The sequence below is a fragment of the Periophthalmus magnuspinnatus genome, chromosome 18, assembly GCF_009829125.3.
Source record: "Periophthalmus magnuspinnatus isolate fPerMag1 chromosome 18, fPerMag1.2.pri, whole genome shotgun sequence".
Taxonomy (NCBI): domain Eukaryota; kingdom Metazoa; phylum Chordata; class Actinopteri; order Gobiiformes; family Gobiidae; genus Periophthalmus; species Periophthalmus magnuspinnatus.
In genome coordinates, this window is record NC_047143.1 from 28170168 (window position 1) to 28192285 (window position 22118).

The 22118-nt window shown below is 42.3% G+C and overlaps 1 protein-coding gene across 3 annotated transcripts; it reads left to right on the forward strand.

Annotated features, from left to right (window-relative positions):
* The first annotated feature begins 238 nt into the window (after positions 1-238).
* Positions 239-20909, forward strand: casq1b (calsequestrin 1b). Of its 3 annotated transcripts, none has more exons than XM_055229154.1 (12): positions 239-588; positions 13057-13089; positions 14172-14265; positions 14591-14691; positions 17856-17967; positions 18033-18106; positions 18810-18940; positions 19009-19054; positions 19127-19181; positions 19276-19376; positions 19476-19550; positions 19750-20909. In XM_055229154.1, exons 1-12 carry the CDS (start codon positions 352-354, stop codon positions 20125-20127), a joined length of 1437 nt encoding a protein of 478 aa, XP_055085129.1. In that variant the 5' UTR covers positions 239-351; the 3' UTR covers positions 20128-20909. The 3 variants fall into 3 exon arrangements, with proteins under 3 accessions (XP_055085129.1, XP_033839552.1, XP_055085131.1); XM_055229156.1 differs by lacking the exon at positions 13057-13089 and adding an exon at positions 13120-13207 and having other exon boundaries at positions 518-588; positions 19750-20142; XM_033983661.2 differs by lacking the exon at positions 13057-13089 and having other exon boundaries at positions 240-588.
* The last annotated feature ends 1209 nt before the right edge of the window (positions 20910-22118 follow it).

A 22118-nucleotide genomic window follows, 5' to 3' on the forward strand; every position in this document is an offset into this window, starting at 1 on the left:
GTGACGGCTGATAATGACTTAAAGACAATAATCAAATAAAGTTGAATAATATAATGCAGTTTGTTTCAGAAACATGAAAGAAACAGAAATAGTATTGGAGTTTATTTTCTAGAGAAGTGCACACACGGGGAGCTGCTCCTCCCGCTTTGCCCCCTGGATGAGCCCACTCCTCACTGGGACAGTCCCTTGAACGTCATCAGATCCACGTGCGGGACATTTTTAAAAGCAGGTGTTCCTCGGTGCTCTGCTCTTCTCTTGCCGGTGGGGACAGGAGGACTGACCCCTTCCCCTCACTCAGTCGTCTTGTAGTGTTAGAAGCAGCTCTGTGAAGCGCAGTGAGAAGAGAGCGCCATGAAGTGGGGCTGGGTGATCGTGGGGGTCCTCCTAACTCTAGGAGCCCTCAGTTGGGCTGAAACTGGTTTGGAAATCCCAGAGTACGATGGTAAAGACCGCGTCCATGAACTCACCCCCAAGAACTACAAATCTATCATGAAGAAGTATGACGTGATGGTGATCTACTACCACAAGCACGTGCAGGGCAACCGCGCCGCCATGAAGCAGTTCCAGATCGAAGAGCTGGCTCTGGAGGTGGGTCCACGCCAGGGGGTGACACCAGCAAGCAGCACCCAGGACAGGGAGGTCCATGTGGGGGAAGGGTCAAAGGCAAACAGGGCGGGAGTGGGGGTTTCACATAGAGACTTTGGCTCCAGGTGTAAATTCCTGAAGGTCGTCTGATGAACGGATGTGTGAATGCGGAAAACGTAATGGGACTATGGGCTGCTTGGTTTAGTTTAGTGTCGTTTGGCACTGAGCATTACAAAAATGCAAATTTGTATAAGTTTATTACTGCACTGGAAAATTTCAGGCTACGCAAAAACGTCTCAATGAAGATCATGAAGACCATAGTCAACCTAAAAGCTTCATTTATGAGTTCAACCCAGCAATTCTACTGAGACCAGTTCACAGTGGCATCAGTTCATAGTCTCATTGGTTCATAGTCTAATCAGTTCATAGTCTCATTGGTTCATTGGTTCATAGTCTAATCAGTTCATAGTCTCGTTGGTTCATTGGTTCATAGTCTTGTTGGCTCATTAGTTCATAGTCTCATTGGTTCACAGTCTCATTGGTTCATAGTCTCGTCGGTTCATTGGTTCATAGTCTCATCAGTTCATAGTCTCGTTGGTTCATTGGTTCATAGCCTCATCAGTTCATAGTCTCGTTGGTTCATAGTCTCCTTGGTTCATTGGTTCATAGTCTCATTGGTTCATAGTCTCATCAGTTCATAGTCTCATTGGTTCATTGGACCATAGTCTCGTTGGTTCATTGGTTCATAGTCTCGTTGGTTCATTGGACCATAGTCTCGTTGGTTCATTGGTTCATAGTCTCATTGGTTCATTGGACCATAGTCTTGTTGGTTCATTGGTTCATAGTCTCGTTGGTTTATTTGTTCATAGTCTCATTGGTTCATTGGTTCATAGTCTCATCACTTCATAGTCTCATTGGTTCATTGGTTCATAGTCTCATTGGTTCATTGGTTCATAGTCTCATTGGTTCATTGGTTCATAGTCTCGTTGGTTCATTGGTTCATAGTCTCATTGGTTCATTGGTTCATAGTCTTATTGGTTCATAGTCTCATCGGTTCATTGGTTCATAGTCTCGTTGGTTCATTGGTTCATAGTCTCGTTGGTTCATAGTTTCATTGGTTCATTGGTTCATAGTCTCATTGGTTCATTGGTTCATAGTCTCATTGGTTCATTGGTTCATAGTCTCATTGGTTCATTGGTTCATAGTCTCATTGGTTCATTGGTTCATAGTCTCGTTGGTTCATTGGTTCATAGTCTCATTGGTTCATAGTCTCATTGGTTCATAGTCTCGTTGGTTCATTGGTTCATAGTCTCATTGGTTCATAGTCTCATTGGTTCATAGTCTCCTCATTGGTTCATAGTCTCATTGGTTCATTGGTTCATAGTCTCATTGGTTCATAGTCTCATTGGTTCATAGTGGCCTTGGTTCATAGTCTCATTGGTTCATAGTCTCACTGGTTCATTGGTTCATAGTCTCATTGGTTCATTGGTTCATAGTCTCATTGGTTCAATGGTTCATAGTCTTGTTGGTTAATTGGTTCATAGTCTCATTGGTTCATTGGTTCATAGTCTCGTTGGTTCATTGGTTCATAGTCTCATTGGTTCATTGGTTCATAGTCTCGTTGGTTCATTGGTTCATAGTCTCATTGGTTCAGTCTCATTGGTTCATTGGTTCATAGTCTCATTGGTTCATAGTCTCATTGGTTCAATGGTTCATAGTCTCGTTGGTCCATTGGTTCATAGTCTCATTGGTTCATAGTCTCATTGGTTCATAGTCTCATTGGTTCATAGTCTCATCACTTCATAGTCTCGTTGGTCCATTGGTTCATAGTCTCATTGGTTCATTGGTTCATAGTCTCATTGGTTCAATGGTTCATAGTCTCATTGGTTCATTGGTTCATAGTTTCATTGGTTCAATGGTTCATAGTCTCACTGGTTCATTGGTTCATAGTCTCGTTGGTTCATTGGTTCATAGTCTCATTGGTTCATTGGTTCATAGTCTCATTGGTTCATTGGTTCATAGTCTCATTGGTTCATTGGTTCATAGTCTCATTGGTTCATTGGTTCATAGTCTCGTTGGTTCATTGGTTCATAGTCTCGTCATCTCTTCATTGGTTCAATGGTTCACAGTCTCATTGGTTCATAGTCTCATTGGTTCATAGTCTCGTTGGTTCAATGGTTCATAGTCTCATTGGTTCATTGGTTCATAGTCTCGTTGGTTCATTGGTTCATAGTCTCATTGGTTCAATGGTTCATAGTCTCGTTGGTTCATTGGTTCATAGTCTCATTGGTTCAATGGTTCATAGTCTCGTTGGTTCATTGGTTCATAGTCTCGTTGGTTCATTGGTTCATAGTCTCATTGGTTCTTTGGTTCATAGTCTCGTTGGTTCATTGGTTCATAGTCTCGTTGGTTCATTGGTTCATAGTCTCGTCATCTCTTCATTGGTTCATAGTCTCATTGGTTCAGTGGTTCATAGTCTCGTTGGTTCATTGGTTCATAGTCTCATTGGTTCATTGGTTCATAGTCTCGTTGGTTCATTGGTTCATAGTCTCATTGGTTCATTGGTTCATAGTCTCGTTGGTTCATTGGTTCATAGTCTTGTTGGTTCATTGGTTCATAGTCTCATTGGTTCATAGTCTCATCACTTCATAGTCTCGTTGGTCCATTGGTTCATAGTCTCATTGGTTCATTGGTTCATAGTCTCACTGGTTCATTGGTTCATAGTCTCGTTGGTTCATTGGTTCATAGTCTCATTGGTTCATTGGTTCATAGTCTCATTGGTTCATTGGTTCATAGTCTCATTGGTTCATTGGTTCATAGTCTCATTGGTTCATTGGTTCATAGTCTCGTTGGTTCATTGGTTCATAGTCTCGTCATCTCTTCATTGGTTCAATGGCTCACAGTCTCATTGGTTCATAGTCTCATTGGTTCATAGTCTCGTTGGTTCAATGGTTCATAGTCTCATTGGTTCATTGGTTCATAGTCTCGTTGGTTCATTGGTTCATAGTCTCATTGGTTCAATGGTTCATAGTCTCATTGGTTCAATGGTTCATAGTCTCGTTGGTTCATTGGTTCATAGTCTCGTTGGTTCATTGGTTCATAGTCTCATTGGTTCTTTGGTTCATAGTCTCGTTGGTTCATTGGTTCATAGTCTCGTTGGTTCATTGGTTCATAGTCTCGTCATCTCTTCATTGGTTCATAGTCTCATTGGTTCAGTGGTTCATAGTCTCGTTGGTTCATTGGTTCATAGTCTCATTGGTTCATTGGTTCATAGTCTCGTTGGTTCATTGGTTCATAGTCTCATTGGTTCATTGGTTCATAGTCTCGTTGGTTCATTGGTTCATAGTCTTGTTGGTTCATTGGTTCATAGTCTCATTGGTTCATAGTCTCATTGGTTCAATGGTTCATAGTCTCATTGGTTCATTGGTTCATAGTCTCGTTGGTTCATTGGTTCATAGTCTCGTTGGTTCATTGGTTCATAGTCTCGTCATCTCTTCATTGGTTCATAGTCTCGTCATCTCTTCATTGGTTCATAGTCTCGTTGGTTCATTGGTTCATAGTCTCATTGGTTCATAGTCTCATTGGTTCATAGTCTCATTGGTTCATTGGTTCATAGTCTCGTTGGTTCATTGGCTCATAGTCTCGTTAGTTCATTGGTTCATAGTCTCGTTGGTTCATTGTTTCATAGTCTCATTGGTTCATAGTCTCGTTGGTTCATTGGTTCATAGTCTCGTTGGTTCATTGGTTCATAGTCTTGTTGGTTCATTGGTTCATAGTCTCATTGGTTCAATGGTTCATAGTCTCATTGGTTCATTGGTTCATAATCTTGTTGGTTCATTGGTTCATAGTCTCATTGGTTCAATGGTTCATAGTCTCATTGGTTCATTGGTTCATAGTCTCATTGGTTCATTGGCTCATAGTCTCATTGGTTCATAGTCTTGTTGGTTCATTGGTTCATAGTCTCGTTGGTTCATTGGTTCATAGTCTCATTGGTTCATAGTCTCGTTGGTTCATTGGTTCATAGTCTCGTTGGTTCTTTGGTTCATAGTCTCGTTGGTTCATTGGTTCATAGTCTTGTTGGTTCATTGGTTCATAGTCTTGTTGGTTCATTGGTTCATAGTCTCATTGGTTCAATGGTTCATAGTCTCATTGGTTCATTGGTTCATAGTCTTGTTGGTTCATTGGTTCATAGTCTCATTGGTTCAATGGTTCATAGTCTCATTGGTTCATTGGTTCATAGTCTCATTGGTTCATTGGTTCATAGTCTTATTGGTTCATTGGTTCATAGTCTCATTGGTTCATAGTCTCGTTGGTTCATTGGTTCATAGTCTCATTGGTTCATAGTATCATTGGTTCATTGGTTCATAGTCTCATTGGTTCATAGTCTCATTGGTTCATAGTCTCGTTGGTTCATTGGTTCATAGTCTCATTGGTTCATAGTCTCATTGGTTCATTGGTTCATAGTCTCATTGGTTCATTGGTTCATAGTCTTGTTGGTTCATTGGTTCATAGTCTCATTGGTTCATAGTCTCATTGGTTCATTGGTTCATAGTCTCATTGGTTCATTGGTTCATAGTCTCATTGGTTCATTGGTTCATAGTCTTGTTGGTTCATTGGTTCATAGTCTCATTGGTTCATAGTCTCATTGGTTCATAGTCTCATTGGTTCATAGTCTTGTTGGTTCATTGGTTCATAGTCTCATTGGTTCATAGTCTCATTGGTTCATTGGTTCATAGTCTCATTGGTTCATAGTCTCATTGGTTCATTGGTTCATAGTCTCATTGGTTCATAGTCTCATTGGTTCATAGGTTCATAGTCTCGTTGGTTCATTGGTTCATAGTCTCATTGGTTCATAGTCTCATTGGTTCATAGTCTCATTGGTTCATTGGTTCATAGTCTCATTGGTTCATTGGTTCATAGTCTCATTGGTTCATTGGTTCATAGTCTTGTTGGTTCATTGGTTCATAGTCTCGTTGGTTCATTGGTTCATAGTCTCATTGGTTCATAGTCTCATTGGTTCATTGGTTCATAGTCTCATTGGTTCATTGGTTCATAGTCTTGTTGGTTCTTTGGTTCATAGTCTTGTTGGTTCATTGGTTCATAGTCTCGTTGGTTCTTTGGTTCATATTCTCGTTGGTTCTTTGGTTCATAGTCTTGTTGGTTCATTGGTTCATAGTTTTGTTGGTTCATTGGTTCATAGTCTCATTGGTTCATTGGTTCATAGTCTCATTGGTTCATAGGTTCATAGTCTCATTGGTTCATTGGTTCATAGTCTCATTGGTTCATAGTCTCATTGGTTCATAGGTTCATAGTCTCATTGGTTCATAGTCTCATTGGTTCATAGTCTCATTGGTTCATTGGTTCATAGTCTCATTGGTTCATAGGTTCATAGTCTCATTGGTTCATAGTCTCATTGGTTCATAGTCTCATTGGTTCATTGGTTCATAGTCTCATTGGTTCATAGTCTCATTGGTTCATAGTCTCATTGGTTCATTGGTTCATAGTCTTATTGGTTCATTGGTTCATAGTCTCATTGGTTCATTGGTTCATAGTCTTATTGGTTCATTGGTTCATAGTCTCATTGGTTCATAGTCTCATTGGTTCATTGGTTCATAGTCTTGTTGGTTCATTGGTTCATAGTCTCATTGGTTCACTGGTTCATAGTCTCATTGGTTCATTGGTTCATAGTCTCATTGGTTCATAGTCTCATTGGTTCATAGTCTCATTGGTTCATTGGTTCATAGTCTCATTGGTTCATAGTCTCATTGGTTCATAGGTTCATAGTCTCATTGGTTCATAGTCTCATTGGTTCATAGTCTCGTTGGTTCATTGGTTCATAGTCTCATGGGTTCATTCGTTCATTGAAAGGCTCAGTGAAGTCTCTTTTGTGAACTTGTTTCAATAGATCTATAGAAACAATTTGTAAATAAAATGTTCATTTTGTTCTTCAAATCTCAACGACAGTGATTGTTTTTGTAAATGGAGTCACGTTTCTTCTCAGATCCTTTCTCAGATCGGTCTGTACGTCGCACAGGGTTGTGTTTCCTGCTGAGAGGCGGTGTCTTCTTTCAGCGTGTCTGCAGCACAAGTCACCTCTGTAAATAGGACAGCTCTGCCTGTGAGGACAGAATAAACGTCCTCTGGGGAGGTCCAGTGACATTTTAATGCTCTAAACCAAATTCTTTAATGTGAAATTGTGTTATGTGTATTATTTGTAGAATTGTAGAAGTTCTAATGGCTAAATGATGCAAATATTAACATTTAAATATTAATAATGAGCTGATTGCACACACTTATTCACATTAACCCTTAACAATAATCACAGGACATTCATTTCTGTTTAACTTTTAAAGTATGGAATATTATTTTAATATTAACTCAACACCGCCTGACTGGTCCAGTGTTAAACAAAAATAACTGTAATTATAGTTCATCCTTTTTGACACTTTTTTAAAAAATAATGCCGATTTTTAAATAACAAAAAGTTTATACCAATTTATTAATTAAACATGTCAAACATGTTTTATATTTAGTTCACATGTAAGAGCGTCACAGGGCTCCAACAAACAGAGCTGAAATATTATTTAAGCTGAACCCAAAGCCCAAGGACTTAGTAAATAATTCATCTCCTTTAGTGGAAAGAAAGATAATAACTTGAAATGTGCTTCACTGATCTTAAGAGACTTCGGTTCTTTGTCTCTTTCTGTTTGGATGAGCATGGCAGCATCAACAAAAGAAAAAAATCAAATTGTAAAATTAGTAAAAATCACAGTGAAACTGTAGAATTTTTTATACCTTTTTTATGTGTATTTTGTGTATCTAGTGCATGTACTGACTTATTGTGACTGTAAAATACACAAGAGCACAATTATATAAAATCCCTCACAGTTCAGATATGTGCTGCTTCCCTGTACTACACACTCATGGCCACCAGAGGTCCCTATGATGTGAATCTGCACAACAAATAGCTCAGCCACATGTGTTAGCTTAGCCATATGTGTTAGCTTGCCCATATGTGTTAGCTTACCCATATGTGTTAGCTTACCCATATGTGTTAGCTTACCCACATGTGTTAGCTTAGCCATATGTGTTAGCTTAGCCATATGTGTTAGCTTGCCCATATGTGTTAGCTTACCCACATGTGTTAGCTTAGCCATATGTGTTAGCTTAGCCATATGTGTTAGCTTAGCCAGATGTGTTAGCTTAGCTCCAGAAAATGTAAACTTTTACATATGGTTATGGTTCATGTTTGAAATCAACTGAAACCATTTACAAACATGACAAAACTAATTATTAAAGTAATAAACATTGAACTTGAGCTTGAAATAGCACTAAGCATGTGAGCTAGCTTAGCCTAAATCTGCAGCATCTTGGTCGATCTTCAAAGTAGAAAAAAACTGCTGATTATGACATTGTAGATGTAAATGCAAATTCTGGGTTAATGACGCGTCTTAACCGAGTGAGGTTAAGGTACATGACAAAAAGTTCAAATAAATCTATAATACACTACAGCTTTAAGCTTATATTCATTTTAATTACATTTGTATTTAACTCCAGCATCGACAGCAGCAGAGTGAAGACAGACAAGACGTTACCTCTGAGAAATGGGCTCAAACCAGTTTGAACTGATTTCAACTGATCTGGACCAGTTTGTACTGGTTTGGACCAGTTTGTACTGGTTTGGACCAGTTTGTTCTGGTTTGGACCAGTTTGTACTGGTTTGGACAAGTTCGCAGTGGTTTGGACCAGTTTGTACTGGTTTGGACAAGTTTGTTCTGGTTTGTACCAGTTTGTTCTGGTTTGGACCAGTTTGTTCTGGTTTGGACCAGTTTGTTCTGGTTTGGACCAGTTTGTACTGGTTTGGACCAGTTCGCAGTGGTTTGGACCAGTTTGCACTGGTTTGGACCAGTTTGTACTGGTTTGGACAAGTTTGCTCTGGTTTGGACCAGTTTGTTCTGGTTTGGACCAGTTTGTACTGGTTTGGACCAGTTTGTACTGGTTTGGACCAGTTTGTACTGGTTTGGCGCAGGGCAGAGCTGCAGAGTTCAGAAAAACTTTTTATGTGTAAAGTCTCTTCAGAGTCATTTTAACACTGAGCGAGTGTCGTGGCTGCTGTTGTGTCTGGTGTACGTTTAGTTTTACTTTGACTCTGTGTTAACACCAACGATGGGAGAAATTTGACTCTGATGAACGTTATTTAACTATTGAAGAGTTGATAATGTTTATCACAGTTTTTTAAATTTTTTTTTTTTTTTTACTGTTTATCATTGTTTTTAAGTAACCTGGACTAGTGGCATTTAATCTTAAATGATACGAATATGTTCATGGTCACACGTTCATAGTCACACATTAGTGACGTGTTCATAGTCACACATTCATAGTCACACATTAGTGATACAGTATCTGATAAAGTATTTATTTGGTATTTACAGTGAGGCTTGTCTTGGTGAGTTTTGTTGTAACTTTACACGTTTGTTCTAAAGTGGCTCCTATTGCTGTTTGGGAATCGAGTTTGACTTTAAATAACCAAATTAAATCCTGAGCCAGCATGTCCTTCTGTGTTTATAATTGGAACTGCTTGAGTGACTGGTAATATCTTAATCTCTTGTGTGACCTTTGAACTTTGACAAACTGGTCTCAAATTTCAGAGATCGTCCCCCAACCTTTATAGCACATGCTCCTGAATACTGCTGAACACTTCAGATATAGACACTGATGTAATAATCTATTTACAGCTCATAGTCGGTCCAGAAAGTCTCATGAGCAGCATGAGCAGAATGAGCAGCATGAGCAGCAGCATGAGCAGCATGAGCATCAGCATCAGCAGCATGAGCAGCATGAGCAGCATGAGCAGCAGCATGAGCAGCATGAGCAGCATCATGAGCAGCATGAGCAGCATGAGCAGCATGAGCAGCAGCATGAGCAGCATGAGCATCAGCATCAGCAGCATGAGCAGCAGCATGAGCATCATGAGCAGCAGCATGAGCATCATGAGCAGCAGCATCAGCAGCATGAGCAGCAGCATCAGCAGCATGAGCAGCATGAGCAGCATCATGAGCAGCATGAGCAGCAGCATGAGCATCATGAGCAGCAGCATGAGCATCATGAGCAGCAGCATCAGCAGCATGAGCAGCATGAGCAGCATCATGAGCAGCATGAGCAGCAGCATGAGCATCATGAGCAGCAGCATGAGCAGCATGAGCAGCAGCATGAGCAGCAGCATGAGCAGCATGAGCAGCAGCATCAGCAGCATGAGCAGCATCATGAGCAGCAGCATGAGCAGCAGCATGAGCAGCTGCATGAGCAGCAGCATGAGCAGCAGCATGAGCAGCAGCATGAGCAGCATGAGCAGCAGCATGAGCATCATGAGCAGCAGCATGAGCAGCATCATGAGCAGCATCTTGAGCAGCAGCGTGAGCAGCATCATGAGCAGCATCATGAGCAGCATGAGCAGCAGCATGAGCAGCAGCATGAGCAGCATCATGAGCAGCATCTTGAGCAGCATGAGCAGCAGCATGAGCAGCAGCATGAGCAGCAGCATGAGCAGCATCATGAGCAGCATCATGAGCAGCAGCATGAGCAGCATCATGAGCAGCATCATGAGCAGCATGAGCAGCAGCATGAGCAGCAGCATGAGCAGCATCATGAGCAGCATCTTGAGCAGCAGCGTGAGCAGCAGCATGAGCAGCAGCGTGAGCAGCAGCATGAGCAGCAGCATGAGCAGCAGCATGAGCAGCAGCATGAGCAGCAGCATGAGCAGCAGCATGAGCAGCATAAGCAGCATGAGCAGCATTACGAGCAGCATGAGCAGCATCATGAGCAGCATCATGAGCATCATGAGCAGCAGCATGAGCAGCATTACGAGCAGCATGAGCAGCATCATGAGCAGCAATGAGCAGCAGCATGAGCAGCATCATGAGCAGCAGCATGAGCAGCAGCATGAGCAGCAGCATGAGCAGCATCATGAGCAGCAATGAGCAGCAGCATGAGCAGCATCATGAGCAGCATGAGCAGCATCATGAGCAGCATGAGCAGCATGAACAGCATCATGAGCAGCAGCATGAGCAGCAGCATGAGCAGCAGCATGAGCAGCATGAGCAGCAGCATGAGCAGCATGAGCAGCATCATGAGCAGCATCATGAGCAGCATGAGCAGCATCATGAGCAGCATCATGAGCAGCATGAGCAGCATCATGAGCAGCATCATGAGCAGCATGAGCAGCATCATGAGCAGCATCATGAGCAGCATCATGAGCAGCAGCATGAGCAGCATCATGAGCATCATGAGCAGCATGAGCAGCAGCATGAGCAGCATGAGATGGTAAAAAGCTGCAGATGTTACTGATTTGATGTGTCTGTTAAAGTTCAAGTCTGAGTCCATTATTACCTCTAGATTTCTGGCCTGATTTGAAGGTTTTAGAGAGAGAGACTGGAGGTGACTGACACTTTCTCTATGTTTCTGTGACTTGAGTCTTGTCTTTTATCTGGACAAAGTTGTTTTTCCTCCACACACTGATCTGTTGATGCAGTGAATCCACTGGTCCATATTCACCTGCTGCAGTGAGACATAGATCTGACTCGTCTGCAGAGTTGTGTGTGACACATTATTGTTGTGTATTAACTGTCCTAACAGCAGCATGTAGAGACTGAACAACAGGGGTCCCAGGACTGACCCCTGGGGCACCCCACAGGTCAGGGACATTTTATCTGAGACACATTTTACAATTTCAACAAAGTACTCCCTGTTTTCTAGACAGGACTTGAACCAGTTTATTGCCATACCACAGATGCCCTCCCAGTCCTCTAGTCTCTGTAAGAGGATCCCATGATCCACAGAGTCAAACACTCAGATCTAACAGGATCAACACTGAGACTGTGCATCAGTGTCAGGAGGACGTCATGTGTCCTTGATCAGAGCATCTCAGTCTGTGGTGGGTCTAAAACCTGAAAACATCAAAGGAGTTGTTCATTTGGAGAAAGTTAATAAACTGTTGCAATATCAGAGTATTCAGAGGATCAGAGTATTAGAATCGTCAGCATGAAATATACAAAAGAAGAATAAAACACAGATTTAAATACACTTATATACACACAAATACACACACAATCATATCAGAACTCAAATATATATAATAAAAAAACAACAACAATTGTACAGTGTCAGTAAGAGGCCTTTAGTGCAGTGCTGCCCCCAGAGGAATTTAGAGGTAGTGCAGCTCATATATATAATGCACCACATACAAACTTATGTCATTTTGGATCACTGATTTGTAAATGTACCTAGTTTACACTAAAATTTTCCCAAAAAGGCTCGAAACAGCAGATACTATTCAAACCCATGTACAGTTTCAGGGGCGGGGCTAAGTTCTCCATGTTTATGACTTTAAATGTTTGAGTCACTGTTTTAAGTTTAGTGATTGATCCTAATATGGATCATTTTCAATTTTTGTCTCATTTTGAACTTTGACCTTTGCGGTCACCATTAGCACATTTCAGTCAAGATCGAACGTGCCGTGAAAACGGGGCCGAACTCTTTGGGAGCGCTATGGGGGACCCCCTGCACAGTTTAGAAGCAAAAGCAGTTGATTTACTTTTTAGTTCAATTTTAAACTGGGCTCTGTGTGCGATTAGTCAAGCACAGCCTGAGGAGGAAACACCGTGTGTGGAGGACACGTGGACACGTGGACATGTGTGTCATGTGTCCCATTCATCACTCTATATGTAACATGGCCCACTCCAGGAGTCTTTTGAGCTCCATGCCTCCTGAAGACCTTATATAGATGAAAAACTGCACTACTTATATAAATACACCAGGCTGACCCATACGGACGTGTGGTCAGCGGGACACGAGGAAAACGCTTCAGTGTGAATAATGAAACTCATGTAAGATTCTGTATTTTTAGCTATTTGAATTTTAAAATAGGTTATATAAAGATCAAAGATACTCTGTGGTGACCAGACAGACTTATGAACGGACAAAAATGTGAACTGTAAAACTCTTCAAAATGAAAATGCCTCATAAAAGGTTGAATAATCTTAAAATAATGCAGTACAGAGACTAATGAAAACAGGTAAGAATCAGATCATTATTGCATTAGCCATTTACACACACACTTTTTATATTAAATGGCCTTAAATAACAATGTAGAATATTTTACTTCTCCAATTCTCATAAACTAATGTTTGTGCTATGACCTCATACAATGGCAAATGTGAAATATAATCTACAGAACTTTACATCAGGGGCTCGATTCAGACGATGAGACAGAGATGATCACTTCTCGTGGAGTGAATGGAACAAAGACCGTGTGAGATTTTGGCTCTTGTGGAGTGAATGGAACACCCAAACAGTGAAGTGAGATTTTATTTTGGCTGGAGCAAATCGGTGTTGTTGACATTGTTGTTGTTTAAATGTGGACCTGTTCTATTTCCTGAAGGCGACAGCTCCTAAAGCGTTAACCTCTTGTTGCAGTTGATCACGAGCCAGGCTGCGCATATCTTTCAGGTATGTTGAGTTGTGCCTCATGTGTTTTAGGCTGGGCTGCGATGAACTCCTCCGCCCGCTGACTGTTCCCTTCTACTCCTTGATTGCAGTTTAGTTTTCAAAGAGGGATTTGCAAAAGGTAAAAATTCACAGGCGCCACAGACCCACCATAAGAGACTGAACTGCTTTCAAAGTCAAGCAGCATCAGCTTTGGCCTGATTTGAATGTTTTATGTGTGAATCTTTGAATAACACTATACATATGTTAAAATGCTAATGCTAATATGCTACGGCAGAACATTCATTTATTCATTGAAAGCGGCATGAGAATAGTCGGCCATTTTGCTTTTCTGCTTTACTATAAAAACATTTTGAAGTCTTTAGGATTGAAGTAATCCAACATGAAATCAAACCGGATTTTTGTCCAGTCGTTGGTGGATGGCCCTGACATAGAGCTTATCTGGCTGTAAAAGCTTTAGAAACTACTACATGAGCTAATTCGCTGGGCTTTTGGACGCAGCTGAATGTAACCCATTTGCAAGGCCTTGTAACTGAACCTGTGCTGCTTCGTCACTGCAGAGTGCGTCTTAACCTCGCCGCAGAAGGGGCAAAGTCAATTGACATTTATATGCACTTAAATCTGAAAGGACATTTCAAATCTGAACGGCTAACGCAGACTGTGCCCGGTGTCGAGTGAAAGAGGGACCTGAACACAGAGATATTTACAGTCTGTAAATATGTGGACGCATGTTTGTAGTGGTTTCTGTTCCATTGCACCTGTCACCGTGACTCTTCCCCTCGACATAACTCAAGTCGTGCGTCTTGTCCCGGGGCAGGCGGCTCTGCTCCTGTCACACTCCTGTCATGAGCCCTGGCAATTGTTGGCTTTGGTTTCACTGGATTTAGAAAAGGCAAGGCAGCAATCCACAGCTTCTGCATCTGAAGTTCAAATGTTCATCTGTGAAAAAAGAAAAAAGCATTTTCATGTGTTTTCTGTTTTATTTAAAGTTAAATGAGCTGTTTAATGATGTAACCTCAGACTCTTCTTCTCTTCTTCTTCTCTTCTTCTTCTCTTCTTCTTCTTCTCTTCTTCTCTGTGCTCAGCTCGCAGCTCAGGTCCTGGACGACATGGAGGACCAGGACATTGGATTTGCTCTTGTTGATGAAAAGAAAGGAGCTGCTGTTGCCAAGAAGCTTGGTAAGGCTTTAGTAAGGCATTAAATAAGACTCCCTCAGATGAAGAGGAAACAAAGAGTCTGGACACACAGAGTCTGGACACACAGAGACTGGACACACAGAGTCTGGACACACAGAGTCTGGACACACAGAGACTGGACACACAGAGTCTGGACACACAGAGTCTGGACACATAGAGTCTGGACACACAGAGACTGGACACACAGAGTCTGGACACACAGAGTCTGGACACACAGAGTCTGGACACACAGAGTCTGGACACACAGAGTCTGGACACACAGAGAAGTAGTAAATATGTCTAATAAAAATATGAATGTATGTTTTAGGTCTGGACGAGGTGGAAAGCATCTATGTGTTTGCTGATAATGAGATCATCGAGTACGACGGCGAGCTGGCGGCCGACACGCTGGTGGAGTTCCTTTATGATGTAAGTTTATGTAACTATGGAAACTCTTTTGTGCTTCATTTACAACGTGAGCATTCAGATTTTACAGAAAAAAGAACTCAGACTAGTCTTGGACTAGACTCAGACTAGACTCAGACTCAGACTAGACTCGGACTAGAGTTGGACTCGGACAATTCAATTCAATTCATTTATTTTTGTAACGCCCAAAATCACAACCACAGTTGTCTGAAGGGCGTTCATGTTTTGGTTGATGGGGGAAACCGGAGTACCCGGAGGAAACCCATCCAGACACGAGGAGAAACATGAAAAACTCCACACAGAAAGGCCTGGTGACCCGGGGATCAACCAAACCTTCTGCTGTGAGACATGAGCCACTCAGCCACCGAGATATACACACAAAAACACAACAACACACAAAAACACAACAACACACAAAAACAAACAACACACAAAAACAAACAACACACAAAAGACTAGACTCAGACTTAGAGGCAGGTCAGGAAAAACAGCAAAGATGAAAAGTGATTGACAGAGTGTTGTAGGGAGTATTATCTGTGACATAAGGTGAGTGTTGTACAGTTGTGTGGAGTGTTGTACAGTCCTGTGGAGTGTTGTACAGTCCTGTGGAGTGTTGTACAGTCCTGTGGAGTGTTGTACAGTCCTGTGGAGTGTTGTATAGTTGTGTGGAGTGTTGTACAGTTGTGTGGAGTGTTGTACAGTGGTGTGAAGTGTTGTACAGTCCTGTGGAGTGTTGTACAGTCCTGTGGAGTGTTGTACAGTCCTGTGGAGTGTTGTATAGTTGTGTGGAGTGTTGTACAGTTGTGTGGAGTGTTGTACAGTCCTGTGGAGTGTTGTACAGTCCTGTGGAGTGTTGTACAGTCCTGTGGAGTGTTGTATAGTTGTGTGGAGTGTTGTACAGTTGTGTGGAGTGTTGTACAGTGGTGTGAAGTGTTGTACAGTTGTGTGGAGTGTTGTACAGTTGTGTGGAGTGTTGTACAGTCCTGTGGAGTGTTGTAGAGTCGTGTGGAGTGTTGTACAGTTGTTTGGAGTGTTGTACAGTTGTGTGGAGTGTTGTACAGTCCTGTGGAGTGTTGTACAGTCCTGTGGAGTGTTGTACAGTTGTGTGGAGTGTTGTACAGTCCTGTGGAGTGTTGTACAGTGGTGTGGAGTGTTGTACAGTTGTGTGGAGTGTTGTACAGTCCTGTGGAGTGTTGTACAGTTGTGTGGAGTGTTGTACAGTTGTGTGGAGTGTTGTACAGTCCTGTGGAGTGTTGTACAGTCCTGTGGAGTGTTGTACAGTTGTGTGGAGTGTTGTACAGTCCTGTGGAGTGTTGTACAGTTGTGTGGAGTGTTGTACAGTTGTGTGGAGTGTTGTACAGTCCTGTGGAGTGTTGTACAGTTGTGTGGAGTGTTGTACAGTTGTGTGGAGTGTTGTACAGTCCTGTGGAGTGTTGTACAGTGGTGTGGAGTGTTGTACAGTTGTGTGGAGTGTTGTACAGTCCTGTGGAGCGTTGTACAGTTGTGTGGAGTGTTGTACAGTCGTGTGGAGTGTTGTACAGTCGTGTGGAGTGTTGTACAGTTGTGTGGAGTGTTGTACAGTCCTGTGGAGTGTTGTACAGTTGTGTGGAGTGTTGTACAGTCCTGTGGAGTGTTGTACAGTCGTGTGGAGTGTTGTACAGTCGTGTGGAGTGTTGTACAGTTGTTTGGAGTGTTGTACAGTTGTGTGGAGTGTTGTACAGTCCTGTGGAGTGTTGTACAGTTGTGTGGAGTGTTGTACAGTTGTGTGGAGTGTTGTACAGACGTGTGGAGTGTTGTACAGTCCTGTGGAGTGTTGTAGAGTCGTGTGGAGTGTTGTACAGTTGTTTGGAGTGTTGTACAGTTGTGTGGAGTGTTGTACAGTCCTGTGGAGTGTTGTACAGTTGTGTGGAGTGTTGTACAGTCCTGTGGAGTGTTGTACAGTGGTGTGGAGTGTTGTACAGTTGTGTGGAGTGTTGTACAGTCCTGTGGAGTGTTGTACAGTTGTGTGGAGTGTTGTACAGTTGTGTGGAGTGTTGTACAGTCCTGTGGAGTGTTGTACAGTCCTGTGGAGTGTTGTACAGTTGTGTGGAGTGTTGTACAGTCCTGTGGAGTGTTGTACAGTCCTGTGGAGTGTTGTACAGTTGTGTGGAGTGTTGTACAGTCCTGTGGAGTGTTGTACAGTTGTGTGGAGTGTTGTACAGTTGTGTGGAGTGTTGTACAGACGTGTGGAGTGTTGTACAGTTGTGTGGAGTGTTGTACAGTCCTGTGGAGTGTTGTACAGTCCTGTGGAGTGTTATACAGTTGTGTGGAGTGTTGTACAGTTGTGTGGAGTGTTGTACAGTTGTGTGGAGTGTTGTACAGTTGTGTGGAGTGTTGTACAGTCCTGTGGAGTGTTGTACAGTCGTGTGGAGTGTTGTACAGTCCTGTGGAGTGTTGTACAGTCGTGTGGAGTGTTGTACAGTCCTGTGGAGTGTTGTACAGTTGTGTGGAGTGTTGTACAGTTGTGTGGAGTGTTGTACAGTCCTGTGGAGTGTTGTACAGTCCTGTGGAGTGTTGTACAGTTGTGTGGAGTGTTGTACAGTCCTGTGGAGTGTTGTACAGTCCTGTGGAGTGTTGTACAGTTGTGTGGAGTGTTGTACAGTCCTGTGGAGTGTTGTACAGTTGTGTGGAGTGTTGTACAGTTGTGTGGAGTGTTGTACAGACGTGTGGAGTGTTGTACAGTTGTGTGGAGTGTTGTACAGTCCTGTGGAGTGTTGTACAGTCCTGTGGAGTGTTATACAGTTGTGTGGAGTGTTGTACAGTTGTGTGGAGTGTTGTACAGTTGTGTGGAGTGTTGTACAGTTGTGTGGAGTGTTGTACAGTCCTGTGGAGTGTTGTACAGTCGTGTGGAGTGTTGTACAGTCCTGTGGAGTGTTGTACAGTCGTGTGGAGTGTTGTACAGTCCTGTGGAGTGTTGAAAAGTCCTGTGGAGTGTTGTACAGTCCTGTGGAGTGTTGTACAGTTGTGTGGAGTGTTGTACAGTTCTGTAGAGTGTTGTACAGTCCTGTGGAGTGTTGTACAGTTGTGTGGAGTGTTGTACAGTTGTGTAGAGTGTTGTACAGTTGTGTGGAGTGTGTTTAGCTGATTGGAGCTGACACTGAATGACTCTTGGATCTTTGTGTCGTCAGGTCATCGAGGACCCGGTCGAGATCATTGATAACGAACGTGAACTGAAGGGTTTTTACAACATGGACGAGGTCATCAGGCTCGTTGGTTATTTCAAGAGTGAAAAATCTCCCCGTAAGTGACCACGGCCTCAACCTCGGATAAAATACTGAATTACATGTGCTCTGTTTGTCCCGTAGACTTCATCGAGTACGACGACGCAGCGGAGGAGTTTCATCCTTTTGTCAAATTCTTTGCCACATTTGACGCCAAGGTTTGTAATAATTAATAAGAAATAAATCACTGCTGGTTAACAACAGAATCAAAAAGGCATGTACGCTTATACACACACATACATACACACCCCTACACACATAAATACACACATACACACACACCCCCGCACACACACACACACCCCCACACACATAAATACACACATACACACACACACGTCTAGAAACTTCTCTGAGGTCGTCCGCTCTCGTCCCTTCAGACCCTGGGCATAAGGTTAACAGAAGGGCAACAGTAGATGACCACTGATCCAAAGGTTGGTGGTCCAATTCCAGCTCCCACAGATGAATGCTGTCATTGTGTCCTTAAGCAACACACTTGACCCCCTCGTTCCCTGTGTGTGCATTGGTGTGTGACTGTGTGAATGGTTCCTTAATGTAAAGACCTTTGAGCCTTGAAGGTGGAAAAGTGCTGTATGAAAGGTTAAAGGTCGTGAATGCTCTCGTTTGGTTGGCTGCTGTTCGTCACAAACAAGACGCTCCTTCAACTTTCTGAACAACATGAGAGACAAATAAAAAAAACAAGTCTGAAGTACACATTGTGAATAAAACTTTAAAGAACAATACTCCCTACAACATGCAGTCATTATTTAAACAGGTTTACGTCATACCCATCGCACAGAGATGAGGAGAATGAAATGTCACATTGAACTCTTACATATATATTTTTATCCAAAATTTCAGATTGCCAAAAAACTGAAGCTGAAGTTGAATGAAGTGGACTTTTATGAGCCTTTCATGGAGGAGCCTGTCACCATCCCAGGAAAGCCCTACATCGAAGACGAGCTGGTGGAATACATTGAGCAGCATGACAGGTGCGTCACAATGACTCCACAAGTTTTTCTAAAAGCATTTTAAATTCATTTGGCTTTAAAATGTGCAGGCCGACCTTGAGGAAGCTTGAACCTCACAGCATGTACGAGATCTGGGTAAGACGCTCTCAAAACGCTTCTGTTCACTGCTGGAACATAGACTTTTCAAAATTACTGCTGGGTTGACAGGAGGATGATATTGATGGAGAGCACATTGTGGCTTTTGCTGAAGAAGATGACCCAGGTAACTAAGCTAACTAACTGCTAATGCTACAAATAATTCTCTCGAAAAGAAAAAGTTTTACTAATCATAATGTGGTTATTCCTTGTTTTCAAAGATGGCTTTGAGTTCCTGGAAATCTTGAAGGAAGTTGCTCGTGAGAACACAGATAATCCAAACCTCAGCATCATCTGGATTGACCCAGACTCGTTCCCTCTGGTACGAACAACAATCCAAACTACACATAACCCTCTGCGGTCTTAGACACATAACCCTCTGCGGTCTAAACACATAACCCTCTGTCGTTTTATTTTGCAGCTGGTTCCATATTGGGAGAAGACTTTTGGGATTGACTTGGCGTCTCCTCAGATCGGCGTTGTTGATGTTGAAGATGTAAGGACATGACATAATCTGACCTCCAGGGGGAGTCGTGTCAGTTTAAAAGAATTCAGCAGCTCTTTATAAACGAGGAGGATAATAATAATAATAATAATAATAATATTATTATTATTATTATTATTATTATTATTATTATTATTATTATTATTATAAAAAAATGGCTTGTTTGATTCAGAGGTTCCTCTTTTCGAAGGCCGACAGTGTGTGGATGGAAATGGACGATGACGATGAAATGCCCACCGCCGACGAACTGGAGCAGTGGATCGAGGACGTTCTTTCAGGCAAGATTGACCCAGATGACGATGACGACGACGACGATGATGACGATGATGACGACGACGATGATGATGACGACGATGATGACGACGACGATGATGACGACGACGACGATGATGACGACGATGATGACGATGATGATGACGATGATGACGATGATGATGACGACGACGATGATGACGACGACGATGATGACGACGACGATGATGACGACGATGATGATGACGACGACGATGATGACGACGATGATGATGACGACGATGATGACGACGATGATGATGATGACGATGAATAAGTTGTATTTATAAATAATTTAATGTGATAGTTTGAAAATGAACCGTGTATCTGTTACCGCGGTGACGCTAGGCTCACTTCCTTTAATCACACAATCACACGTTTAGTTTGTACCGTTTTACTCTTTCCTTTTACAAGAACTGAGCGAATATGAAAATCTCAAACTATCACTTTAAATACTGTAGCAAACCATTTGTAGTTTGCTTTTGTGTGGTTTCCTGTGAAACCAGAAGCGTCGCTATGGCATGATTCAGTGATCCTGCCGTTTTTTTAAGACCCTCTGAAGAGGCTGTAAAACAGGTGTGACTTATTATGTCCTGAAGATAATCACACTAATTTAACTAACAGTTTGATACACACCCTTTCTACCACCTGATCCTTGATATTTCTGTTTAAATATCATGTTTTTTACTTGAAAAAGAGAAGAAAAATAGAACCTTCTGCTGTGTATACCCAAACCCACTGGACAGTCTTAAATCCTGAAGAAGAAGCACATTTAAGATCAAACATACATTATACGTTATAAAGAATTATAACTCACGACAGAATAAAACGAGGGATCATCAGCACCATCACACATGTTCACCTTTGTCTTTGGCAGCACATGTAATAGTTTATGTCATCCTGGGCTCGGGACTAAACAGGAGCCATCAGACGTTTTATAAACTCACAAACCAAACTCAGATCATTCATGGGCAGAGAATACGGCCTTTAATATAGAGCAAAATGCAGTATTTAATGCAAATGTGATTCTTCTCTCAATAAAAACAATGGTAAAAATGGATACACTGCTCATGTTTTTCTTTACATTATAAATTATATTATATAGTCTCTGTTTTTAGTAGTTTTTTTTTTACATAGTTAAAGTAATGGTATGTAGCCTCTTACATCTGACCCTGTGTCCAGAGCCTTGACCTGCAGACAGACGACAGTGTGTCTCATTCTAAGTTTATGGACGGGCCTCATGTGAAAGCTCAGAACCTCTGGAATTCACTCACAGACCTGCAGAGGCTGCACTAGCATTCTGCACTAGCATTAGGATTCATGATAACTGCAGGTGCTGAGACTTCAGATCAGAGAGAGGTCCAGGAGAGGGATACTGGGTTTCATGAGTTTTCTTGAATCAGTTTGAATCTTGAAGATGTTCAAAACTTCAAAGTACAAAAGTTCAAGTCATAGGTTTTTTATAGGTCATTTGGTTCATAAATGTTTTTCTAATGTGATAGCAGTGATTTTTCCAAACAAAGTCTATGACGAGATTGTTATGAGAGTCGAAGAGTAGCTTCACTGCCCTCTAGTGACAGGGTTGGGTAAAACATTTAGAACCTCCCTGCACTTAGGTCAGGAGGCCTCTTCACATATGGAAATGTCCCTTTGTAACCATAAATTAAACTGCATTTAGTCGTCTTTAGTTTAGGAGCAAAATTTGTTCCCCTCCATCTGACTTACTGCAGAGAACACAGACAGCCCTTAGCAAAGGGCCCCAGTCTCTGTACTCTGACAGCGCCTCCCACAGGACAACATGAGGGACAAGGTTGAATGCGTTCTCCAGAACATGCGGACTGGTCTGAGCCCTTGAGCACCCCACGGAGAGTACAGCGCTGGTCCACTGTTCCACGACCAGGATGAAAACCACACTGTTACTCCTGAATCTGAGGTTTGACTTTCAGTCAGATTCTCATCTCCAGTCCCAGGAATAAACCTTACCGAAGGCTGAGGAGTGTCATTCCCCTGCAGTTGGAATACCGGAGGTCCTCCTTCTTAAAACCACCCAGTCTGCACAAGTACTGTCCCCACTAGATGTTGTAGAGACATGTCAGCCAAGACCCACAAGCGGTCAATCAAACCTGTTGCTAACGCTAGTGGGAGTGACCTCGGGGAAAGAAGGCGCCTGATTTGTCTGTTCAGGGTCATGTAGAGCGGGTTAATGTGAACATTTAAAAAAAGCAGGAGGTACAGAGAGAGAGGACACAGTTTTTACACAGAAAGTGA

Bases quoted from the DNA above. Each gene is read 5' to 3' on its own strand.
- casq1b (XM_055229154.1), top strand. From the start codon at position 352: ATGAAGTGGGGCTGGGTGATCGTGGGGGTCCTCCTAACTCTAGGAGCC. The intron at 589-13,056 runs GTGGGTCCACGC...CTCTTGTTGCAG, and splicing joins TCGAAGAGCTGGCTCTGGAG to TTGATCACGAGCCAGGCTGC. The intron at 18,107-18,809 runs GTTTGTAATAAT...CCAAAATTTCAG, and splicing joins TTGCCACATTTGACGCCAAG to ATTGCCAAAAAACTGAAGCT.